General features: G+C 50.6%; 1 protein-coding gene across 3 annotated transcripts in view; it reads right to left on the bottom strand.

Annotated features, from left to right (window-relative positions):
• Positions 1-23900, bottom strand: part of TBL1X (transducin beta like 1 X-linked) — a 234530-nt gene that overhangs the window by 39239 nt on the left and 171391 nt on the right. For 2 of the 3 annotated variants that reach the window (XM_047075875.1, XM_047075874.1), the window contains one exon: positions 15677-15784. In XM_047075875.1, coding sequence (XP_046931831.1) covers positions 15677-15734 — 58 coding nt within the window. In that variant the 5' untranslated portion in view covers positions 15735-15784. Of the gene's footprint in view, positions 1-15179; positions 15309-15676; positions 15785-23900 lie in introns of those variants that run through there. The other variant, XM_047075876.1, reaches the window with a different exon arrangement.

Below are 23900 nucleotides of genomic sequence, written 5' to 3'. Positions count from 1 at the left end.
AAAATAAATAGACATTTTTAAAAATTTTTTTAATTTTTTAAAAAATTATGACGTGGGGAAAACACAGAGAAAGCAATCTGGAAGACAGAGGAAATAACTCACATAACTACACTTGAATAACTAAACCTGATACAACCAGTGTTCTCATGTAGGAGAATTTCTTCCAGCCCCCTTTGTCCCTGCAAATTAGTCTGTGTGTTAATTCTTACGATCGCAGAATTCCGTGTTGCTACTTCTTTACCTAACGCAATGTAAGCACGTCCCCTGGTCGCTAAGTGGACTTGACGGCCACCATTTGGACAGATTCTCCATGTTCCCTCGTCCTTTGCTCCCACAACCTCCAGATTTACTGTCAAAGACGAATCCATGGCTTCCCCACGGACAGGGCTCCAGCCTTCAGCCGCCTGGCGCTCAGCTGCTGAACCACCTTCCCAGTCCTTTCTGGTCCTTCCTCTCATTCTGCATCCTTTGTCGCCCCCGGCAAGGGGGTCCTCCTCCCCGAACCCTCAGGGCCTTCTTCAAGCCAGCCTCTTGACTGTGCTCAACGCGTCCTCCTTGGCTTGCTCGCAGAACTGTAGCTCAGGTCGCAGCTCCAATGCCACCTTCTCTCCGTGTGCTTTCCTGGGGTCCTGGGGTCCCTTCGCGTGCACCTCCGGTGTTAACATTTATCAGCCTCTGACAGGCGACCGTTAACCAAAACAAGCCTCTGTCCTCATCTGTGCGTCCACACTCGGACATAGGTAGGGCAGTACCGCTAACAAAGGACAGGCCCTCGGGAGGAGGAACCGAAAATCATGCCAACTGCTCTATTCCAGGACATCAAGGCCTCCCTGATGGCATCCAGACCTCTGATGTTATCCCAAATTCACTCGCATAGCACAGGGGTGAACACTTTCAAATCTAAGTTCTTTTTAAAATTTTTTTTTTTTAATTTTTTTCGTTTATTTATTTTTGGGACAGAGAGAGACAGAGCATGAACGGGGGAGGGGCAGAGAGAGAGGGAGACACAGAATCGGAAACAGGCTCCAGGCTCCGAGCCATCAGCCCAGAGCCTGACGCGGGGCTCGAACTCACGGACCGCGAGATCATGACCTGGCTGAAGTCGGACGCTTAACCGACTGCGCCACCCAGGCGCCCCTTTAAAATTTTTTTTAATGTTTATTTATTTTTCAGAGAGACAGAGCTTGAGCGGGGGAGGGGCAGAGAGAGAGGGAGACACAGAATCCGAAGCAGGCTCCGGGTTCTGAGCTGTCAGCACAGAGCCCGACGCGGGGCTCGAACCCATGAGATCATGACCTGAGCCAAAGCTGGACATTGAAGTGACTGAGCCACCTGGGTGCCCCGTAAAATCTAACTTATTTATTTTAACGTGTATCACGCAAATGCGACTATAGGCACATCTCAGGAACGGTTTCACCTTAAGGAAAATATTAATAAATGTTAATAAAGCGTGGCAAAAATGAGGCGCAGACAGCTGAGGCTGGGAAATATGCACGTCGATGTGGGAGGGCGCAAAGGTCTGCAGAGGGACAGAGACATACGGAACGTGCACCACACGCACGGGGGGCTGCAGGGGAGAGGCGGAAGGAGTGCCCGCGTTCTCTGCGGGGTCTTGTATAGAAGCCAGCACACGACATCCTGGCGGCCAGGTCTGGCCCCTCACCTGCTTCTGTACAGAAAGGTGCCCTGGACCACAGCTGCTGTCACGTGCGTATCTGCAATGTCTGCTTGGGTGCCAGAAAGACATGAGCAGCTGGGCCAGAGACTAAGCTCCAGAGAACGTTCTCTCCGCCCTGATCTAGGGGAGAGACCTGGATGAGAGGGCAGGGCCGAGAAGGGCCGAAGAAAGCGAGCCTGGATCCCACAACTTGTTTTCTGAGGCCGGCAAAGCCCGAGACCCAAACCTGACGAGGACCCTGGGCAAGGACCTTCACACCCCAGCCCCTCTCCCTCGGGTAACCGCGAATATACCAGACCCAGCATTAACACACCAGATTCGGCAATACGGAGAAAGGACGACATGTCCGGGCCAGGCGGGGCCCATGCCGGGAATGCAGGCTTTCACGTCAGCAAGCGAATCGGTGAATTCCCCACAGTAACAGAGTCAAGAAAAATCATTCAAGAGAGGAAGATTCAGGAGCCAGATGGCCCGCTCCGAGTGCTGCCTCTGTGACTTCCCAGTGAGGGGCCTGGGGCCAGGGGCTGCCTCCTTGGGGCACTGGTTTTCTCACCCGTACACAGAAACGAAGCTGCACCTGCTTGCTGGGGGTTAAAGGTTTTCTCAGTCAAGGGCTTAGAATCCCGCCTGACACAGTGACTGTGCCCAGGAACGTCGGCTCAGTTGCTACAATGGAGCCGTGACGACGGGGACAGGAGCACCGCCGGCAAGAAACGCGGAGTGGCCGGCTGGCAGACAAGCGGGTGACAGAACAGACAACGGAGGCAGGAGAGAAGATACGAGGGGAAGCTGGCAGACAATCCCTGGAGGGGAGGTCCGTGGTCAGGATGCGGCAATGGCGGTCGGCGGGATGGCATCAGGACGTGCCTGGCAGCGTGCAGCCGAAACGCCAGCGCGGAAGGCAAGAGAGGCTGGGGTGCCCCATGCAGAGCTTGGGGTGCACGCCAGGACTTGGGGAGAAAGCAGCGGGCTGACTTCAGACACAGATGCGGGAGGGAAGGGAAAGGACGTCACCTTGGGGTCAGTGGCATCTACGAAGCAAGACAGCAGCGGCGGCCCCGGTAAAGTGACATTCAGTAACTCGGGAGAGAAGGGACAGTGTCGCGGCCGACACTGCGTACGACCCGCTCGTCTGTGTGGAAGGAAGGACGGGAACGGCAGGAAGTTGGCGGCAAATAAAATACATGAAGGCTGGACACGTTTCAGGTCCCATCGGAGCTTCGGAGGGGGCAGGCGTTAAATGTAATGGTGTCTCAACTCTGAAGACAGGCACCTTGCTAAGTGGCTGTTACGTCTCCGCGAAAAAAGGGAACTTGAACCATCCCAGACTTCTTCACGAAGTCACAGCACACACCTCATGGGCACCTTCAAAAGAATCAAAGGGTGGTGGTTTTGGGTTTTTTTTTTTAATGTTTGTTTTATTTTTGAGAGAAAGAGACACAGAGCATGAGCAGGGGAGGGGCAGAGAGAGAGGGAGACACACAGTCTGAAGCAGGCTCCGGGCTCCGAGCTGTCAGCCCAGAGCCGGACATGGGGCTCGAACCCACGAACCGTGAGATCGTGACCTCAGCCGAAGTCGGACGCTTAACCGACTGAGCCACCCGGGCGCCCCAAGACAATTTACGTTGTTCTTTTTTTTTTTTTTTAATTTTTAATGTTTATTTATTTTTGAGAGAGACAGAGCGCGAGCAGGGGAGGGGCAGAGAGAGAGGGAGACACAGAACCCAAAGCAGGGCCCAGGCTCCGAGCTGTCAGCACAGAGCCCGACACAGGGCTCGAACCCACACGCCGCGAGATCATGACCTGAGCCCAAGTCGGACGCTTAACTGACTGAGCCACCCAGGCGTCCCCTAAAGGGCTTTTCTGATGTTAATACCAATGGAAATTGTTTGGCAATATTGAGCAAGATACACATTTAAACAAGTGTAACTTACTTAAAAAAATTTTTTTAATGTTTGTTTATTTTTGAGAGAGAAAGAGAGAGACAGAGAGACAGAGAGGAACAGGCAGAGAGAAGGGGAGACACAGAATCTGAAGTAGGCTCCAGGCTGTCAGCACAGAGCCCGACGCGGGACTCAAACCCACAAACCGCAAGATCATGACCTGAGCTGACATCAGGTTCTCAACTGACTGAGCCACCCAGGCGCCCCTAAACAGTTATAGCTTATAAACAATCAAGCAATTTTCATTCTTTTTAAAGTGATTTTCATTCTAATTAGGCTTTTCCCCCTCTAACAAATCTATGAGCACAAGAATGGCAAATTTTGAATCTTAGCTTCTATGCACAAATTAGAACAGTAAACTCAGCAAGGACGACACAACTCAAATTGCACGGGAACCGGGGTGGTCGTGATGTGATTATGAACGTCTGGGACACAGGAAAGACCAAGTTCACAATTCCACTTTGTCACTCTGAGTGGCCTTTTGACCAAACCAAAAGAACAGTCTCACAAAACAAATACACTTGTTGAACGAAGAGAAACTCCTTTGCAGCTATCAGCATTCCAAGAGGTTTGTAATACAACAATTCACACGCACGGGGGTGTTAGGCAGAGGCCCTCCAGACTGTATCGTGCAAAGGGAACACGGAGGTGCTTTACGTGGTGGAGGAGTGTGAATTACGGATGCCCCAAAGCTGGCTAGGGGAACGTTTTATTCTTTTCTATGGAAAAGGCGTGGGTATCACATTCTCCAGCTACTTACCCGCCCCTACGTTTTCCAGTTGGTTGTTAATCAAAGTACGACATACACGCCGATACAGAAATGACAGATATGGGTCCACAACCCAGCTTTAAACTCCGGGACGGTGGCGGGATGAACAGCCACCTATCTGCCAAGGTTTCCTTCTGTCCCTCTCAGCAGGTGCTGCCGGCTCACAGGATGGCTGCCCAATGAAAACCCTGCACGCCCAAGCTCGTGTGCTCAGGACACTTCACAGGTGTCATTGCACATGCCAGGAGAGTTAAGTGCCACTGAGCACATCCATGGGGACAGCACATCTGTACGTGTGAGCTTACCTTATGCTGGGCCACACCACACGCACTCTTCCCTTCTTTTTTTTTTTTTTTTTTTTTAATGTTTGTTTTTGAGAGAAAGAGAGAGACAGAGAGCAGGAGCAGGGGAGGGGCAGAGAGAGAGGGAGACACAGAGTCCGAAGCAGCTCCAGGCTCGGAGCTGTCAGCCCACAGCCTGATGTAGGGCTTGAACTCTCGAAATGCAAGATCATGACCTGAGCTGAAGTTGGACACTTAACTGACTGAGCCACCTAGGTGCCCCTTCCCTTTTCTGATGCCAATCTGTTTCTTTCTCCCCTCAGCTTTACGGAGATATAAGGGACATGTGACATCCTGTCAGTTCAAGGCGTACAATATGATGACCTGATACACACAGACACTGTGAAACGATTACCACAATCGGGTTGGTTAGGACCTCCATCACGTCATAGGGTTACGTTGATCTGGTGTGAGGAGAACGTTTACGGATTTAGTCTCTTAGTAACTTCCAAATATAACAATACACTACTGTGAACCATAGTCACCGTGCTGTACATTATGACCTATGTCTTTTTGCTCCAATGAACTGCGAGCATAACTATTACGAAGCCCTGTGAACCCTCTTAGCGAATCGCAGTCTGAGGGTGGTCGTGGGACCCCCAGAGCACCAACACAAAAGCACTGCTCACGTCCACGGCGAATAGCAAGCAGGAGCTGTTACCGTTTCGCAGGACTTCAAAAGTCCTTTTGCCCGCTAGTGATATGGACAGATTATTCAGGTCTTCTTTATTTACTATGTGATGAAACTAACAGTTGCCTTTATTATTTCTAAAGCAAAGGCTACCATTCCCTCAAAGAAACACTTGCCTTTACTGTTTCAGAAAGATCCTCTTTTTAAACAGGGACACACATTAGCAATGTAAAAGAGCCACTGCAGTCAAAATATATTTTTAGAGACTCAGCTGAACAATAAGCCCTGAACTTTTGTTTAAATTAAGATAGCTGAACCATTTTCAAATGATTTCCCGAATCTGTGCAAACGTGTCTTGCATAAGAAGGCATTCCACGGTTCTAAGACACAGTGGAGCCCAGCGGATAATTTGTCAGCTGCCAGGATTACAGTGGGCAAAGCGGCTTAATCATTTCTGTAGACAGAATTATTCACAAATATTAAGAGTAGCACCCTTTTCCTGGTTATGTAACCTCTTCAAGGGGAGACAAAAAAAAAACTTAAAAAAAAAATCGGGTGGAAAGGCAGCTACTCCCAACTATTTTATTATCTGCTAGAGAATGCTTTGGCAGACTTTTGCCTTCCTCGAGGGCAAAAATACCCTGGAAAACTTTAATAAAAGCAAGGACTGCATTTTGCTCATTGTTAAAGTCTATTTGAGTTCTAAAGCAGAAGGAATCAAAATACAGCCCAAGAAGATCAAGTGTGAAGAAATGAGAATTCCATTTACACTCCATTTACTAATAAAAGCAGTCGGGGTGGGGGTGGGGCGCCTGGGTGGCTCAGTCGGTTAAGCATCCGACTTTGGCTCAGGTCATGATCTCACAGTTTGTGGGTTCGAGCTCCACATTGGACTCTGGGCCGATAGCTCGGAGCCTGGAGCCTGCTTCGGATTCTGTGTCTCCCTCCCTCTGCCCCTCCCCTGCATATGCTCTGTCTCTCTCTCTCTCTTTGGCTGTGACAACAGAGGGGTGGGGAGAGTTGTTGGCACCTAGTGAGTGGAGGCCAGGGAGGTGCCGGGTCCGATGCCAAACGGCCTCTCGTGACAATTACCCAGGACGAGCCAGCCAGGGAGGCAAGTCATACAGTGCCCACCCAAGTTTGCTGATTCCCAAGGATGCAACAATTTGAGCTGTGTAAGAGACAACTACTCTTCCCCTTCAGATGACTTTTCAGGATTCTGTTCCCAGAAGACTCGGAAGGTTTGTGTGGCCATCCAGTTTCAAACGACGATGGCCATTATCCGAATCCGTCATACGAAAGAACGTCCCCGTCAAAGCCTGGGTCCACGGCGTGGCCAAATGACCTGCGCGATTTAATTAACACGTCTTCGCTGTCTCTCGGTCATTGACCTCTCTCTCTCTCTCTCTCTCTCTCTCTCTCTCTCTCTCTCTCTCACACACACACACACACACACACACACACACACACACACACACAACCGCAGATAATGGGAAGGGCAAAATGATGTTTTTGGTTTATTTTGGATGTTGATAGTTTGGAAATACCGTGGAGTCAGGAAAAGCTGCAAAAATGGTCGAATCCCGTGTTCCGTGTCACCCTGCCTCTCCCCAGTGGTGACGTCTTATCTTGCTGTGCTACAATCTCAAAACCAACACGACTTCTTGTTGCCTGGTCACTAGACTGCAAACCTGACCTCCACACGTGTGTCCACATGCACGATCACCGCCACGGTCGAGACACAGAGCTTCTCCATCAGCACAAGAGAACTCCCCCAAACTACCCTTTTTGCTACGTCTACAGACTTGTCATTTTAAGTTCGGTACGTAGAACCATCCAGAATACGGCGTTCCGATACTGGCTTGCATGAGCCAGCACATCTCCCTGGTGAGGCATCCGGGCTGTGGCACGTACCCACAGCACATCCCTCCTCATTGCCGAGAGAGCCCCCAAGGTGGGCAGCTGCATACAGTCTGCTTAGCCAGACGCCCGCCAGGGCACATCTGGGACGTTCCAGGATACCGCTATTATGAATTCAGCTGCTATTTTCTGTTTTTTAACGAACTGGGTTTTGTCAGACAGCAATCTAGCTTACAAATGACACTGTGTGCGCCAAGGACCCGTTCCAAACTCCTAGAGTTCTGTTAAAAAGCCCTTCGGGGGTGCCTGGGTGGCTCGGTCGGTTAAGCATCTGACTCCCGGTTTGGGCTCAGGTCATGATCGCATAGTGAGTTCAAGCCCTGCGTTGGGCTCTGCGCTGGCGACGTGGAGCCTGCTTGGGATTCTCTATCTCCTTCTATCCCTGCCCCTCCCCCACTCATGCTGTCTCTCTCGCTCTCCAATAATAAATAAACCTAAAAAGTCTTTAAAAGGCCCTTAAATGTGGTATCGTCAGTGTGGAATTCAAGTGGCTTCCTCACTTTCTGTTGAGATTCCAAACTCTGAAACAATCTATACATGAAACTTCTCACCTATAACATGGTGACTTGTTACAAAATTGTGGTAAGATACACGTAACACAGAGTGTATACTGATTTTGCCATTTCTGAGTGCACAGGTCAGTGGCATTAAGTACTCTCACACTGCTTGCAAACACCCCGAGCGCACAACTCCAGAACCCTGTCATCTTCCCAGACTGTCCGCATGGGACACTAAGTCCCCACTCTGCCCTCCTGGCCCCCCGTAACCTGTGTCCTACCTTCCGTCTCTATGACTTTGACGGTTCAGATACCTCACGTTAGCAGACCATTAGCACAGTTATCGGTCTTGTGTCTGGCTTATGTCACTCACCATCATGGCCTCAAAGTCCGTCCACTCTGTAGTAGGTGTCAGAACGACCCCCCTTTGGTCAGGCTGAGTCACATTCTATAGTGTGCACACAGCACATTCTGTTTATCTGTTCACCCCGTCCATGGACACGGGGGTTGCTTCCACAGTGATTTTCTACAAGAGCATTCTGGGGCGCCTGGGTGGCTCAGCTGGTTGAACCCCAGACTCTTGCTTTCAGCTCAGACCATGATCTCACAGTTTGTGAGTTTGAGCCCCGCATTGGGCTTTGCGTTGATGGCACAAAACTGGCTTGGGATTCTCTCCCTCCCACCCTCTCTCTCAAAAATAAACAAACATTAAAAAAAGAGAACATACTACTGCACCCCTAAAGGGAGGAGCTCATCTCTACAGGAAGATAGCACATCTTCCCAGGACATTCTCCAACACCCCTCCTGCTATAAGCTCATAAACCTGAGATGCTGAGTGGGGACAGAAATGACACTCAATATGAACTGCTCACTATCTTTAACCAAACAAGATTCTAATAAAATTGGAATCCTGGCGCTCTCTCTTATCCAAACAGGCTTCTTTCCTGACCTGATCCCGGGAAGCGGCTGTGTGCACACGTATGATTTTTAAACGGCTCCATAATCTTTCTGGAAAGTAAAAGCTTTTCTGTGTGTTTAGGACAGAACCACCTTTAGCTTTGTGCCGGGGCTCACGGTTGAGAGAAAACGCCACCTAAGCAATACTCACTCTCCTCTTATGTCCTAACCACACTGACATCATAGACGGGCAGCGGGGACACAAAAGGGTGCCTGCCACCTGGCCAGGGAATCTTTATCATCGGTCTTGGCCTAGAAGCTCCATGAAATGAGTGAGAAATGGCATCTGAGTTCTACTGTCAACCTTGAAAGTCTGAGTACATAATAGTTCCCTATCCTTCTTGGCTGACACACACCCTAAACTATGTCAGGACGATACGCAAATAGAGAACCATGCGTATGTTAGGTAAGTCAGAGGAAACACGCCTAATTCTATGTAGCTAGTCAACACGTGTGCAGATATGGCTGTTGAGGAAAACAGAACCCGTCTAAGATGCAGTCTTTCATGGCAGGAAACCGTCAACGTTCCCGTCTGCATGGATTGTGACGTTAACGGAGACGAGAAACACGTATAATAAACCAGCCTCTCGATGACAAATCCTGACGAATCAGGAAAGAAGTTCCGTGTATAAGGAGTCTTCAATCCTATCTGAAACGCTTCAGAATGAAGAACGAAGTTCATCTTCCTGGTGATTTGGGATATCTATCCATTTTTACCACCTACCGTAACGATAAGTTCCTTTTATTGCCTGAAACGTTTACAAGGACAGCCCTTGGGGCCGCACGGCCTGCTAACGTAGCCGCAGGGACAAAACGCTGTGTCACCTGCATTTCTCTTCCAGCAGCAGAACCGCCACCGCGGTCGGCGACTGGTTTTGTGAAGCGTCTGCCCGTTCTCTGTGGCCCGTTCTCTGACGACGGTCACAAAACTCGAGGTGGGGAAATACCTGAATCCACACCCGGAGCGTTTCAGCGCCTGCCCTGCCCAGGGCCCCATCTGCAGGAACGCCGCTCTCTGCCCGGAGGCACGCACAGATGGACACACGCCCAGCCCAGACGCCTAGTCGTACCCACCGGCCGGCTGGCCAGGCTGCAGACTTTTCTATCTTTATGCGTGAAGTTACGATGCTGAAGGAGGAGAAGGTTGTGCACTGTGATGCTCTCTCACTCAGCAGTTCTGGGTGAAAGTCACTGGCTAAAACCGTGACCCCGTGCAGGTTCAAGAAGGCTACTTTAAACCCAAAGAGGAAGCTTCACCTGTGTCCCGCACATATGTCTGCCGGGGCTAATGTCCGCTTACCGAGTTCCCAGGTAGCCCTGCAGCCCTAATCAAATCTGTAAAACGACCGACGTTTCTCAAGTGCTTTGCTGCCCGGCGAGACGGAAAAGGACGCAGCAGCAGCTCCTGATCCCCTTCAGCCTCCACTTAGCAAGGGGTCTGCAATCCCACGCCCGGATTCTCACCCCAGAGAGACGAAAACCTACGTTCACACGAAAACACTGTATGCAGATGTCTCCGGTTGTTTCAGCCGTGATCGGGAAAAGCTGGCGACGACTCAAATGTTCTTCAACGAGAGACGGACGAGCCAACCGCTACGCGGTCTTAAAACGGAACACTACTCACCACAGAGAACCACCGACCAGGGCATCCGACAGCGTGACCGAATCTCCCTTGTGTTACGCGGACTCTGAAGGCTACACCCCCTACCATTTCATCGACACGACGTTCTCACGAAGGCAAAACTACGTGCACAGGAAACAGAGCGCTGGTCGCCAGGGGCTGTGGTGGGGACACGGCTGGGTTACCGAGGGGCCCGGGGGACTTTTTGGGGGTGATGGACTTTTCTCCGATCTCAATTGTACTGCTGTTTACGTGACCAGAAACGTTTGGCAAAAGGTGCAAACCTGTACTTTAGAAAGGGTGAATTTTAGCGCATGAAAACTATACCTCCGTTAAGAAAATAAAACAGGGGCGTCCGGGTGGCTCAGTCAGTCGAGTGGCTCAGTCGGTTTCATCTCGGAGAAAATATTTTCTTTACAATTTGGACTTTGGAATGAAGCAAAAGAGGAAACACTTATGCTTACAAGGACTCACTGAATTCTCCCACTTTCCACACGGAGCCGGAACACATGCCAGCCTCCCACACTGGGTTCAGAAAAAAGCAGGGGCAAACAAGCCCAGATTCATCCAGGATCTGGAGACGCTGCTCACAGAAGCCCGGGCAGCCTGAGACCCGCGCAGGGCTCGCTCCCTGCCTCTATCTGGCTCAGAGCGTGAAGCGGGCCTAGGGCTGGGTGGGACGGCGCCCCGCCATCGTCTGTGTCTCTAACCATGGCCCAGACAGCAAGAGTGACCGCACGATTAACCCCCACGAGGCAGAGGCCGGCGGAGTCTCACCCCTCGAAGCGGGACTGCCGTAACTCGGGCAAAAGCTACCTCGGCCACTTGGGTGCTGTGGCTGACAATTCACGTTTCTCACTGCTTAACTTAAAAGCCCTCCTGCCTGAGGAGGTACGCTTCACTTGGTGAAACGCTTCACTTGGTGAAGCGTCTCGGTCTTGCTTTTGGCTCACGTCACGATCTCGCGGTTCACAGGTTCAAGCCCCGAGTCGGGCTCTGCACTCACAGCCCACTGACAGCAAGGAGCCTATTGGGGATTCTCGGTCTCCTTCTCTCTGCCCCTCCCCTGCTCACATTCTCTCTCTCTTCCAGAAATAAACATTTAAAAAGAAAAATTAAAAATAAATAAGTAAATAAATAAATAAAAGCCTTGCTTACCAACCAGCACTTCCGTCCTTCAGGGAGCCCGGAAGCCACTACCGTGAGATGTCACAAACCAAGAGTATCTATGGAGTCCTTTCCTGGGCAAGGCCCCTGCCTCAGACAACTAACGACGGTAACAAGGCCTCTCCGTGTGCCTTGACGGTCGTGGGATATTCCTCTGGGCCTGGAATCTACCTCCTCACTTCCAGGTGAGGGCCAGGGAAGATCTAAGAGGATCTCAATTCTGCCGCTCGTGGGCAGACAAATGAGGTAAAGCCCATTCTGGGGACTCTTTCCCAAGTCTGAAGTCACGTGACCTGGATTCTCACAACAAGGAAGGGATCATCTTCAATACACTGCCTTCCTGCCATCGGGGAGACAAATATTCCTTTGGGGATTCACAGCATCCTCACCGATACAGAGGATCCGGGACAGAAGCTGCTGGAGACAGGAGGGCCAGGAACGCTGTCCACTGGCTCGACACCGAGAAGGCGGGCTCTCCCCTGTGGCTCAGGTGGCCGGGACTAGGAGCAACCGTGGTTCTGGGAACTTGTCCCTCACTGCACCCATGAAGGTGGGCTGGAACCTGGTGGGTCTGTCCCCGTGCAGTGAGGCTAAGAGCACACAGACCAGAGAACTGGCTGTCTATCTCACTGTAAAGCCATCCCCTGACCACCTCCTCCCTCCCTCCCCTGCACCCGCCTTCTTCCACACAAGGCCTAAGGATGGGACCCTGCTGCACGAGAGGGGTTGAGAGGGGTTCTCGGAAACAGAGAACCTCCTGGAGTGTTCTGGCAGGGAAAGCTGGATGGGTAGGTGTGGAGGAATGAGTCACCTATGTTCACACAGGACTTATTTTTGAGTTGCTGGAGGTACGTGGGGGAGAGCAGAGATGCCTGAAGGAGACGTATGCTCAAGGGGTGTGTTTTCTCCCCAACCCCCCCCCCCGTTTTAATGTTTATTTATTTTTGAGAAAGAAAGAACATGAGCAGGGGAGGGGCAGAGAGAGAAGGAGACAGAGAATCTGAAGCAGGCTCTACGCTGCCAGCACAGAGCCCGACGTGGGGCTTAAACCCACAAACCATGAGATCGTGACCTGAGCCGAAGTCGGATGCTCGACCGGCTGAACCACCAGGCACCCCCAACGCCCCAACCCCGATTCTGCAGCTAGAAAGGAGACACTGGAAGGTTGAGAAGGTGCTCTCTGCACTTGATGGGCCCTCAATCAATACGTGCTTCATCAAATCTTTAGGATTTGAAATGAACATATAGAATGACCCCAAAAGGAACACTTGAATGTGGCATTTCTTCTCTCCCTGCTTTTGAACTTGTCCTTATGGGAGGACTCGGGTCAAGTCCAGGCCTTGTGGTCACGAAGCTCAAGCATGGCTTTCTTAAATACCCACGCGACATGTGGGACGGTCGGTAAGGATTGTGACGGAGAGGACGGGCGTTCACAGTTGTGACATAAAACCCACCCCCGTGATATCCTATCCATCCCGTCCCCCAACTCCCTTCCTCAGTTGCCTGGTTACGGAAGCTTTAGCCACAAACAGGAGCCGTGTGTAAACACACACACGAAAAGGAAGTGTGGCCTTTCTGGGGCAGGGATGGTTTCTGTGTTTATGCAAAGAGGCCAGGAGCTCTCTTGCTGGAGTGCCTCGGGCCCCAGGGACCAGCCAACCCAGAACCCTCGCTCCGGGCCACACTTAGGTATCTCTCCCACACTGTTTATTCATCCTGAAGTTCAGCTCGAGGTTTTACCACATATTCTGACTGTATCTTCGTGCAGAGGGGTTTTAAAAGAAAGACATCTTGGGGGCGCCTGGGTGGCTCAGTCGGTTGAGCATCCGACTTCGGCTCAGGTCATGATCTCGCAGTCCATGAGTTCGAGCCCCACGTTGGGCTCTGTGCTGACAGCTCAGAGCCTGGAGTCTGCTTCGGATTCTGTGTCTCCTTTTCTCTGCCCCTCCCCTTCTCGTGCTCTGTCTCTCTCTCAAAAAGAAATATACATTAAAAATTAAAAAAAAAAAAAACAAAGAAAGGCATCTCGAATTCAGAATTCAATGCTGGAAGTCGACAGGAAAGCACGTGGCTCTGAGAGTGTATCTGCTGTGTCACAGGAGAGCACCTGTGCTCAGGTGAGCAATGCCCCACAATAAGGTAGGAGATCGGTGCTAGTGACTTCCCCAATCCCCGGGGCTGAGGTCATACACGTTTTATCAATTTCTGTCACACTATGCCTGGGACCAGCTACTCCAAGTGACCCAATCTACATGGAGAAAGAGTGTGCACCTTCCATGGAAAGTGCTAGTTGGGGGCCCGAGGCACAGATATCCAGGCTTGGACGGGGAGAGGGGTTTGTTCTATGATGCCACGTGTCCAGTGAACTCCAGTACTATGGCCCAGGTTAACCACTTTTGCACGGGAAGGGGACGCTCGTGGGGGTAAATAACTTGTTCAAGGCTCAGAGCCTGAGCCACGTGGTCTGGATGCCACACCTTGCAGGCCGACTGAGGAAGAGCCAGGACCCAGGGGCTCACGTGCCGCTTGCCCCTCACTCTTGTCCGTGTGTCTTTGGAAGGTGAAGGCTCGGGAACTGGTTTCCGTCTTGAAAGACCAAGTTCGGAACATAAACGATAGGATATCAAGAGTAAAAGGCTCAAACACGTGCGAAACCAAGAGTTAGGGGCTGAATTGATCCCGCCCCAAATTCCTAAGTTAGTCCTAAGCCCTGGTCCACCTCAGAAAGTGACCTTATCCGGAAACACGGTCGCTGCAGATGTTATGCTAAGATGGGTTCTTATTGCACTACAGGGAGGCCCTAATCCAGGACGGCTGTTTCCAAAAGGAGAGAATCTCGGAAGGAAGATTTACAGAAAGGAGAAATCTGACCAATTTGGACAGGGGTGGAGGCACACAGGGAGAGGCCGTGTGACGACAAAGGCAAAGACGGCCAGCAAACCACCGGAAGCTGGGAGACAGGCATGAAGAGACTCCCTCGGCGGCTTCAGAAGGAACCAAGGCTGCCCACACCCTGATTTTGGACTTTGGTTCCCCAGAAACGTGAGACAACGTATTTCTGTTCAAGCCGCCCCGGTCCGTGGTACTTTGTTACAGCAGCCGGGGCAAACTAATACATCTGTACGCCCACTGCTTAGGAAGCCATCGCAGACACAGCAAATGCAAAAACCAGGAGGGGCAGTTACCACTGAAGAGAGAGAGGGGACGACAGAGGAGGGTCGCACACAGGTGCCAACTCGCGTACCGGAAGGGGTAGGATGTCCTCCACGAACGTCGTCGTGTACGTCTCGAATGAAGTATTTTAAAGTTCGGAAGACAATATTCATTTTTAGAAATTCATTAAAAACCGAATAACGTGAATTTAAAAAGAATTCAGACTCTTGAGAATTCAAAAAAGCACCCACAAGCAACCCACGACACTGTGGTGAGGCTCCGCTGTGTGGGGCATCTGCGACATCGAGGAATGGGAGGGATCCACGCTCTGAGGCATCAGAGGGCTCCTCAGAGGACTGTGGCTGGCCTGTGACAAAGCCCGGCCAGACCCCGGCCCTCGGGTGCTTGTCAGCCCCTCCCCCACTCCCGGAGGATAGCAGACGCTACTCACAAGGTCCACTGTGTCCGCGGGGAACACGTATCTGCCCCGGTCTTTGCTTACCGCCGAGTAACATCTTGGTCCTAATCAGAAGTGCTGGAAGAAACCGGAACTACTCCCACGTTTTGGGAAACTGACAACGGTCCATTTGGGGGAGTGGTTCAGGGGCTCAACAGATCACTGGTTCCAACTCTGAGAGGTTCAGAGACAGACACATCGTGACGACAGACTAGTCCACAAACGCCCTCACCGTGCAGGAAGCCAAGAGCCGCTGCTCCCTCCGCTACCCCACTCTCGACGTCCATCCCAACTGCTCTTGACCTTAACTCCAATCTGATCTCATCCGGACAGAAATATCAAGGGAAGAAAAGAACGCGCTCCCCACCCCATCCCGGGAACGGGGCGGCCCCGGAGCCTTCTCTTTTTCAACTCTCTTAATAAGAACGTTGTTTGTTTGCTCTTCTTTTCCTACGGCCTGGTTTTCCGGCCCAACGGTTGGTAGACGTGCACGTGGCATGTTGAAGAGGACTCCCCTGCCGACAGACACCCAAGCCTCTTACCTGACTCCTGGAGGTAGCGATACACCAGGAAGTTCACCTCGTCGCTGGTTATGCTCATCTTAGCCTCACCTCGCGGAGACGAGGTCTTTACGATGCGGGAGCCGCCCTCTGTTAGACGACAGGAGAAAGTGGAGAGAGAGTGTTGAAACACTGCCTGTATTTGTGTCACTGCATCTCGCTGAGACAACTAAAGAAATAACACCTGTGATGTGACGTTATAACCATGAAGGTAATTATAACTTTGTAATAATATACGTCAATATACACGCATCCAGGACGAATGTTTCAAAAAATTAAAAAAACGAAAGAAGTGTTGGTGTATTTTACAAGGCTGGGAGGGTCAGGCACAAACCACACTGATGGGGACAAATTCAGGGGCAACAGATAATGGAAACAAAATCTGACTTTTTTTTTTTTAATTTTTTTTTTTTAACATTTATTTATTTTTGAGACAGAGAGAGAGCATGAACAGGGGAGGGGCAGAGAGAGGGAGACACAGAATCCAAAACAGGCTCCAGGCTCTGAGCGGTCAGCACAGGGCCCGACGCGGGGCTCAAACTCACGACTGTGAGATCATGACCTGAGCCAAAGTTGGACGCTTAACCGACCAAGCCACCCAGGCGCCCCCCGACTTATTTTTTTAATGCTTATTTATTTTGAGAGAGTGAGAGAGACAGGAAGAGAGAGAGCGCGTGCACACAGGAAGGGGCAGAGACTGAGAGCGAGCGAGCGAGCGAGCGAGCAGCCCAAGCAGATTCCGTGCTGCCAGCACAGAGCCCGACTTGGGGCTCAGTGTCACAACGGACTGTGAGGTCATGACCTGAGCTGAAACCAGGAGTCAGACCCACTGAGCCCCCCAGGCGCCCCACGAAGCCCAACTTTTTATTCACTAAAAATCACGTGTGTGCTGCGTACATGACAACGTACTTGGTAATGAGCATGACTGTGTTCCTGAGGTGCATTCTGATGGACGTGGTCAGATAGAACGCTACACGCTTTTCCAGAGACACAGAAGATGCCTGAGCAGACTAGAAGTCATGTCAACACCCCTAGGGCAGGTAACCACATTGACTGGATCATACCTGTTGTTCTAGAAAAACGATTCATCAAAATACCCTTCACTTGCCGAGTTTAAGCGATAAGCTGATAGTCGCTCTGCGTACGGGCCCGTCCCTAGCACGGAGAAGTAAACCAATCGTGAATGAGGAGTAAAGGGTGCACGTCTACTTGACGTCATTTCTATGAAGAAGCCACATCTCGGGACACTGGCGCATGGACAAAGAGGAACTCCAACTTTTGTATGTTGTCACAGAGCTCACCGCATTGGTCTGGCAGAGACCTCCGGACAGCTGGAAGGCAGGTGGAAACTTGGGGGCGGGATGGAGGGACGGGCAAGCTCCAAACGCAGATGCAGCCCAGCCACCACGTTGTCCCCAATCCTGTGAGACCCTGAGCAGAGGACCCAGCAAAGGCGTGCCTAGACTCGGGATAAGCAATGTGTTGTTTCTGGCCGTTGCACCCGTGGCAACAGGCAGCAGAAGATAAACAACATGACTGCCTCTTGGGTTATTCCAATTCTCACTGTAGTTACCAGAATTTTGCCACTCAAAAAATGCTTATGTTGGGGCGCGTGGGTGGCTTAGTCGGCTGAGCGTCCAACTTCGGCTCAGCTTGTGATCCCGTGGTTCACGAGTTCGAGTCCGGCGTCGGGCTCTGTGCTGATAGCTCAGAGCCCAGAGCCTGCTCAGATTCTCGATCTCCTCTCTCTGCCCACCCCCACCTTGCACTCTGTCTCTCTCAAAAATGAATAAAAAAGTTGATTTTTAAAAATGCTTATGTTTAGTTAATTTGGTGATATTCTGTGCTTCTGTATATACTGAAGAGAAAATCTGACAGCCGAAATACAGATCTGTCCTGAGATTTGTTTGAATTCTGGGAAATTCACTCGTAAGACAGCATTAGGAAAATATGAGAGGCTAAATAAAAAAACTACGAGATCGGAGCATAACCAAATGAAACAAAAAACATTACTGAGGGGAGACAACGTAAACAATAACAAAATCGTGCGCCACACAAGGCTAACACTGAACGGACTTTTGCTGATGCTGAGCTGACGTTGAGCGGGGCAGTAATGAGTCAGTTACAATGATGAATTCACTATGTGCTCAAAGGTGGGGCCACTGGCAGGTGATTAGGTCATGAGGGTGGGGCCCTCATGAATGGGATTAGCGCCCTTATATGTTAGAGACCCCCAGAGAGCTCTCATCCTTCAGCCAAGTGAGGACACAATGAGCAGACGTCATGGAGGAAACAGGAAGTGGGTCCTCACCCGATCCCAAATCTGCCAGTGCCTGGATCTCAGACTTCTAGCTCCCAGAGCTGCGAGCAATAAACGTGACGTTTAAGCTGCCCCATCTGTTGTATGTTGCCACAGCAGCGTGAAATGACTCAGACACCACCCCGAGTCACGTCGTTGTTTATTCTGTCACGTTGGGTGCTTAGAAATAAGTAAACTCTGGGGCGCCTGGGTGGCTCGGTTAGTTGAGCGCCCAAGCCTCAATTGTGGCTCAGGTCGCCGTCCCGCAGGCGTGAGGTCTTGAGCCCTGCATCGGGGATCCCCACCCAGCGTGGAGGCTGCTTAACGTTCTTTCTCTCTCTGTTGCTCTCTTTCCCTCTCTCTCTCTGCCCTTCCCCCCCCCCCCAAAAAAAAGAAAGAAGCAACATCTAATCATCAGGCTCTCAATGTCAGCATTTTAGATATGCAGAGCCAGAGGATTCTGTTATGGGGCTGTGCTGTGCACCGGAGGCTGCTGAGTGTCCTCTCTGGCCTCCACCCGCTAGATGCCAGCACCAGCTCCCACCCGCCACCGTTCTGACGATCAAAAACGTCTCCAGACTTGGCCAAATGGTCCGAACTGCAAAAGCGCTGCTGGTCGAGAACACGCCTGGAGAAGAAAACCCAGCACGTTGTGTTTGCAATGAAAATGAAAACGCACGGACAGAGTCGTACGCGGTGTGCCGCTAGCTCACAGGTGTCGCTTGAGGACGCGGCCAAGCCCCCGCAAGAGATCGCCGAAAACGCAGCCTAAGAGCTGGGCTTTTTCTAACAGGCTGCGTCCAATCTTCCCACAAGATCACCGGTATGTTCATCAGAAAGCGAAACGCGGAGTTCTTCCTTCAGCAGTCGGATCTCTTTTGGTTTCTACAGAGAAAGTGTTTCGAGATGATGCACCTTCAAGAAGCTGCTTCTCATTCCCCAGCCCCAAGTGTCTGCTAAACACACGTGTCTGCACATGTGACCGCACAGGACCGCGGAGCAGGGGACACGACATCCGTAAGACACCAGGGACCGGGGGCAATTTTTGTCAGTCCGCTCCTCTTTCTCTTTACGCACCATCCTCAGACTTCCTATCATGGACCAATTTTTCTAAGTTTATAAGTTAGGATAAGGCTTTCCCAACACAGTGTTAACTTTTTAAAGGCTTTTGGACTTGCAAGCAGCAGAGAAAAGAAAACAGAAACCAGCCGTGGCCTGCAAGAGAACCAGGTGAAATGTCACTTGGTCAACGAGACTTGCCCTGTGTCCCCCCAACTGCTCTACCTGAGCTATATAGTTTAATTAAAAAAAACAAAAAACAAAAAACAACCCCCAAAACCCTAGTAATTGGGGGCGGCTGGGTGGCTCAGTTAGTTAAGCATCCAACTCTTGATTTCGGCCTAGGTTATGGTCTCATAAGGTTGCGGGACTGAGCCTTATGTCGGGGTCTGCGCTGAATGTGGGGCCTGCTCAAGATTCTCTCTCCCTCGGCCCCTCTCCCGTTCTCTCTCTAAAAAAAGCAAAACAAAAGAAAAACAAATCCTAGTAGCTGGATCAATTACCCTACACACAACTGAACACCCAACTAGCTTTTAAATGATTGTTTCTTCGGGGCGCCTGCCTGGGTGGCTCCATCAGCTGGGCAGCCGACTGTTGGTTTCGGCTCAGGTCACGATCGCACGGTTTGTGAGTTCGAGCCCTGTGGTGGGCTCTGTGCTGATGGTGTGGAGCCTGCTTGGGATTCCCTCTGTCCCTCCCTTGCTCACACAGGCCCTCTTTCTTTCTCTCTCCCTCTCTCTCTCTCTCTCTCTCTCTATATATATATATATATATATACACACACACACACACACATAAATGTATAAAAATTAAATTAATGTTTATTTTTGAGAAAGAGAGACAGAGTGCAAATGCGGGAGGGGCAGAGAGAGAGAGAGAGAGAGGGAGACACAGAATCTGAAGCAGGCTCTGAGCTGTCGGCACAGAGCCTGATGCAGGGCTCAAACTCGGGAACAGCGAGATCATGACCTAGGCCGAAGTCAGACACTTAACCAAGTGAGCCACCCAGGTGCCCCTATTAAATGTTTCTTTTAAAACCTAATGAAAAAAAAAAAAAGAATTTACAGTAACCAGTAAAACGTACATATATATTCTTAGACTATCCAATACAAACATGAGAACACTCTCCGAACTGACCATAAACCTAGCAGCAATATTCGGTCCACTTCAACTCATCAATGGGTCTGATTACACTGAAATCAAGAGAAACCAACAATTAACTGGGTGCTTAGTTTGCCACCCCTCCAAGCAATGAATGTCAAGGCAGTGGGGGTTGTTTTGAAGGGTTCACTTCACTTTTTTTGACTCCACGGGGCAAATGGCTGAGACTCATTGGCCAAGTTACTGTTTTAGACCAACCTCACCAACTTCCACTCATAAGGGTGGGAAAGAACTTACCTATCCTCTGTTCTCCAAGACAAGATCTAAATCTCACAGACGGATGTTAGAATAAAATGATGGATCTCCCCCCGCTCCCCGAGTTCTGCTGTATAATTTCATATAACAAAGTGCTCAGGTACTAGAGGTATTCAAGTTCACCGGCTCGGAACACAAGGATGCATTCCCAACACAACGTTTCTTCCTTTTTTTCTATTTTTTAAAAATGTTTATTTATTTTTGAGAGAGAAAGAGAGACACAGTGTGAGTGGGGGAGGAGCAGAGAGAGAGGGAGACACAGAATCCGAAGCAGGCTCCAGGCCCCGAGCTGTCAGCACAGAGCCTAATGCGGGGCTCGAACCCGTGAACCGCGACAACATGACCTGAGCCGAAGTCGGACGCTCAACCAACTGGGTCACCCAGGTGCCCCTGCCAACACAACACTTCTGATTTCAGTGTCAGCAAGGACATTCTGCCTCTCCTGTCACCCGCCTTCCCAGGTGCCATTTTCTGAGGCCATCCATGAGCGAAGATGGAAGGAAGGAGCCCTTGTCCTGTTCTTTACGAAACCCAGTCATAAGCAATGGCTTAGGCAGTAGGAGTTTCAATGGTAGTGATACCATTTCTCAAGTCCCCCATTCCTGCCTTCGCTTAAACGTGAAATGGCTCTTGCGGATGGAAAAGATTGGTAAGGCAAGGCTGTGAACTCCTTAGCATGAGCTGCTCTACATTTCCACAATTTCTACTCAAGGACAGGACGGCCTGAGTTCTCTGTATCAGACGACAGAGGTTCAATTTACACGAATGGTTCAGCTCTATTTCTTGCTCTTCTGTTTTTAATGTGGTAAAATATACATCACATATAATTTACTATCATAACCTTCCGATGTACAATTCACTGTCACTGAGTACATTCACGCTGTTGAGCAACCATCCCCACCATCCATCTCCAGAACTTTCTCATCTTCCCACACCGGAACTCTGTCCCCACTGAACACTCACTCCACATTTCCCCCTCCCCCTGGTCCCTGGCACCCACTCTTCTGTCCACTGTTTGTCTTTGTGAGCTGGACTCCTCCAGCTTTTTAACGTATATGCTTCAAGGTCACGAAAGTGGAACCGTCTGAAACCACCAGTTTGATTTTAAGGGGAAGAAAAAGCACACCGGGGCCACAGGTCATTTCTCGTGGGTCCTCGTGACCCCGTCGCATCCACTTTCCAGAAGGACAGATACACGTGGATGCTCATGCCCCTCAGAGGAGGCTGTGGGCTCCACACTCACCGGGCCAATTCAGCGTGGCCCACGTGTGCCAGTTTTCAAGGCCTTTCCCGCCACTCGTACTTCTGCCGAAATAACAATCCCACAATGAACGAACCCCCCGACTTCACCTCGCCCTGGCTCCCTCCATCAAACACTCAGATATCTGAAGCGAGAACACAGGTAAAGGCACATTTCACACGGGGGTGGGGTGGGGCTGAACGGTCTCCGGAGGCCTTGTGACATCGCGAATCACATCTCAGCCCTAACGCTTGCTGTGCACTTTATTCAACTGTCAGCACCGTGTGTTGTTTCCTACGTGCTCCTCCTGGGAAAGAAAGGTCTGCGAAGAGGCCGGGAAGCCTTCACACTGCAAAGCAGCAGCTCACGTCACCCAAGCATGACTGGATCCTATACCGGAACTTACCGAAATCCCGCTGCAAATAACAACGCACACAAATGGTCTGCCAGGCATTTTCTGTGTGTAAGGGGATGGTGTAAGAGGGGGTGATAGATCAAAGTTCTGGGTGTCTACCATATTCAAGGTATGGTGTTTAGAAATACTAGGGATTAAACAAATTCACACACAACCTGTCTTTAAGCTATTTAGTAAGACATCTACGCAAACAACGAAGGGCTCCAATAGTTAAGCCCCCGAAACTATTATGGACGGCCTCCAACTTCTGAGAAGGGAAGGTCTGGCAGAGGGGAAACGCAATTCCTGTTGATGAAGACGAGGTCGGGGGAGAAACATAGGAATAGGAAAAGAAAAGCTGCACAGGAGTCGTATATGTGTGTGTGTGTGTATGTGTGTGTGTGTGTGTGTGTGTGTGTGTATGTGTGTGTGTATGTGTGTGTGCATGTGTATGCATGCACGCACGCATGCCTGAGGGGGCTGCTATACGAGAACGATTTTGACCTTTTATGATATACCAGATGCTCCCCTAGACCCAGCGTGGGAAGACCACCATCTGTGATGAGCTGGTGTCTAGGAAACGCCATCGGTGTCTATTATGTCGGGTAGAAGCCGGCCTATGTCCTCTCTCCACTCTGGAAGAACACTTTTATTTTTAAATTTTTTTTTTTCAACGTTTATTTATTTTTGGGACAGAGAGAGACAGAGCATGAACGGGGGAGGGGCAGAGAGAGAGGGAGACACAGAGTCGGAAACAGGCTCCAGGCTCTGAGCCATCAGCCCAGAGCCCGACGCGGGGCTCGAACTCACGGACCGCGAGATCGTGACCTGGATGAAGTCGGACGCTTAACCGACTACGCCACCCAGGCGCCCCACGGAAGAACACTTTTAGCGGGCGCATGAGGTCTGTGCTGGCTGCAATAAAGTCAGGGTCAAAGCATGGGATTCATGCAGGATTCAGGGCGCCCGGTGGCTAAGAGCCAGAAACTCCGATTTCTAATCATAATGCCATCGCTTTCTAGCTCCAGGTTGGCGGCCAGGTCACAGGACTCCGTTTCTCATCTCCAAACTGAGGATAGCAATAGCCCCTATGCCTGGAAGAGGCTGCGAGGGTTAAACGCTTTTCTGCAAATTCTCAGAGCAGGGCCTCCTGCACAGTAGAGACCCAGGATGTGGCAGCTCGTCCTCCCATCCAGCTGACTGTGCGCATCCCCAAAGAGCGACCAAAACGGGCCTTCTGGAGGGATCGGCAGGACACCCCACTCTCACTAAATGGACTCAGAGCTGCTCTCCTGGGAACAGTTAATCGGTGATCTCCAAACCCACAAGTGGAACTTCTAAAACCCGTCGAAGAAAGCACGATGCACAGAGGCCTCACGGTGTGTATTCCTTTCCTAACATGGATGCGTTGGAGATACAAGATGACTGTTTTTCTTTCTTTTCCTTCCTCCCTTCCTCCCTCCCTCCTTTTTCTTCCTTCCTTTTCTTCCTTTTCTTCCTTCCTTCCTTCCTTCCTTCCTTCCTTCCTTCCTTCCTTCTTTTCTTTTCTTTCTTTCTTTCTCTCTCTTTCTTTCTTTCTCTCTTTCTTTTTTCTTTCTTTCTTAATATTTTTCATGTTTTTATTTATTTTTGAGAAAGAGTGTAAGCAGGGGAGGGGCAGAGAGAGGAGGAGACACAGAACCAGAAGCAGCCTCCAGGCTCTGAGCTGTCAGCACAGAGCCCGACGCGGGGCTTGAACTCACAAACAGTGAGATCATGACCTGAGCCGAAGACGGATGCTTAACCGACTGAACCACCC

Source organism: Lynx rufus, unplaced genomic scaffold (genome assembly GCF_022079265.1).
Source record: "Lynx rufus isolate CCGP_SWC_20201006 ecotype Redwood Valley unplaced genomic scaffold, mLynRuf1.p SCAF_14, whole genome shotgun sequence".
Taxonomy (NCBI): Eukaryota; Metazoa; Chordata; class Mammalia; order Carnivora; family Felidae; genus Lynx; species Lynx rufus.
Note: the sequence above shows the minus strand (reverse complement) of the source record. Positions and strands in the feature narration are given on the sequence as shown.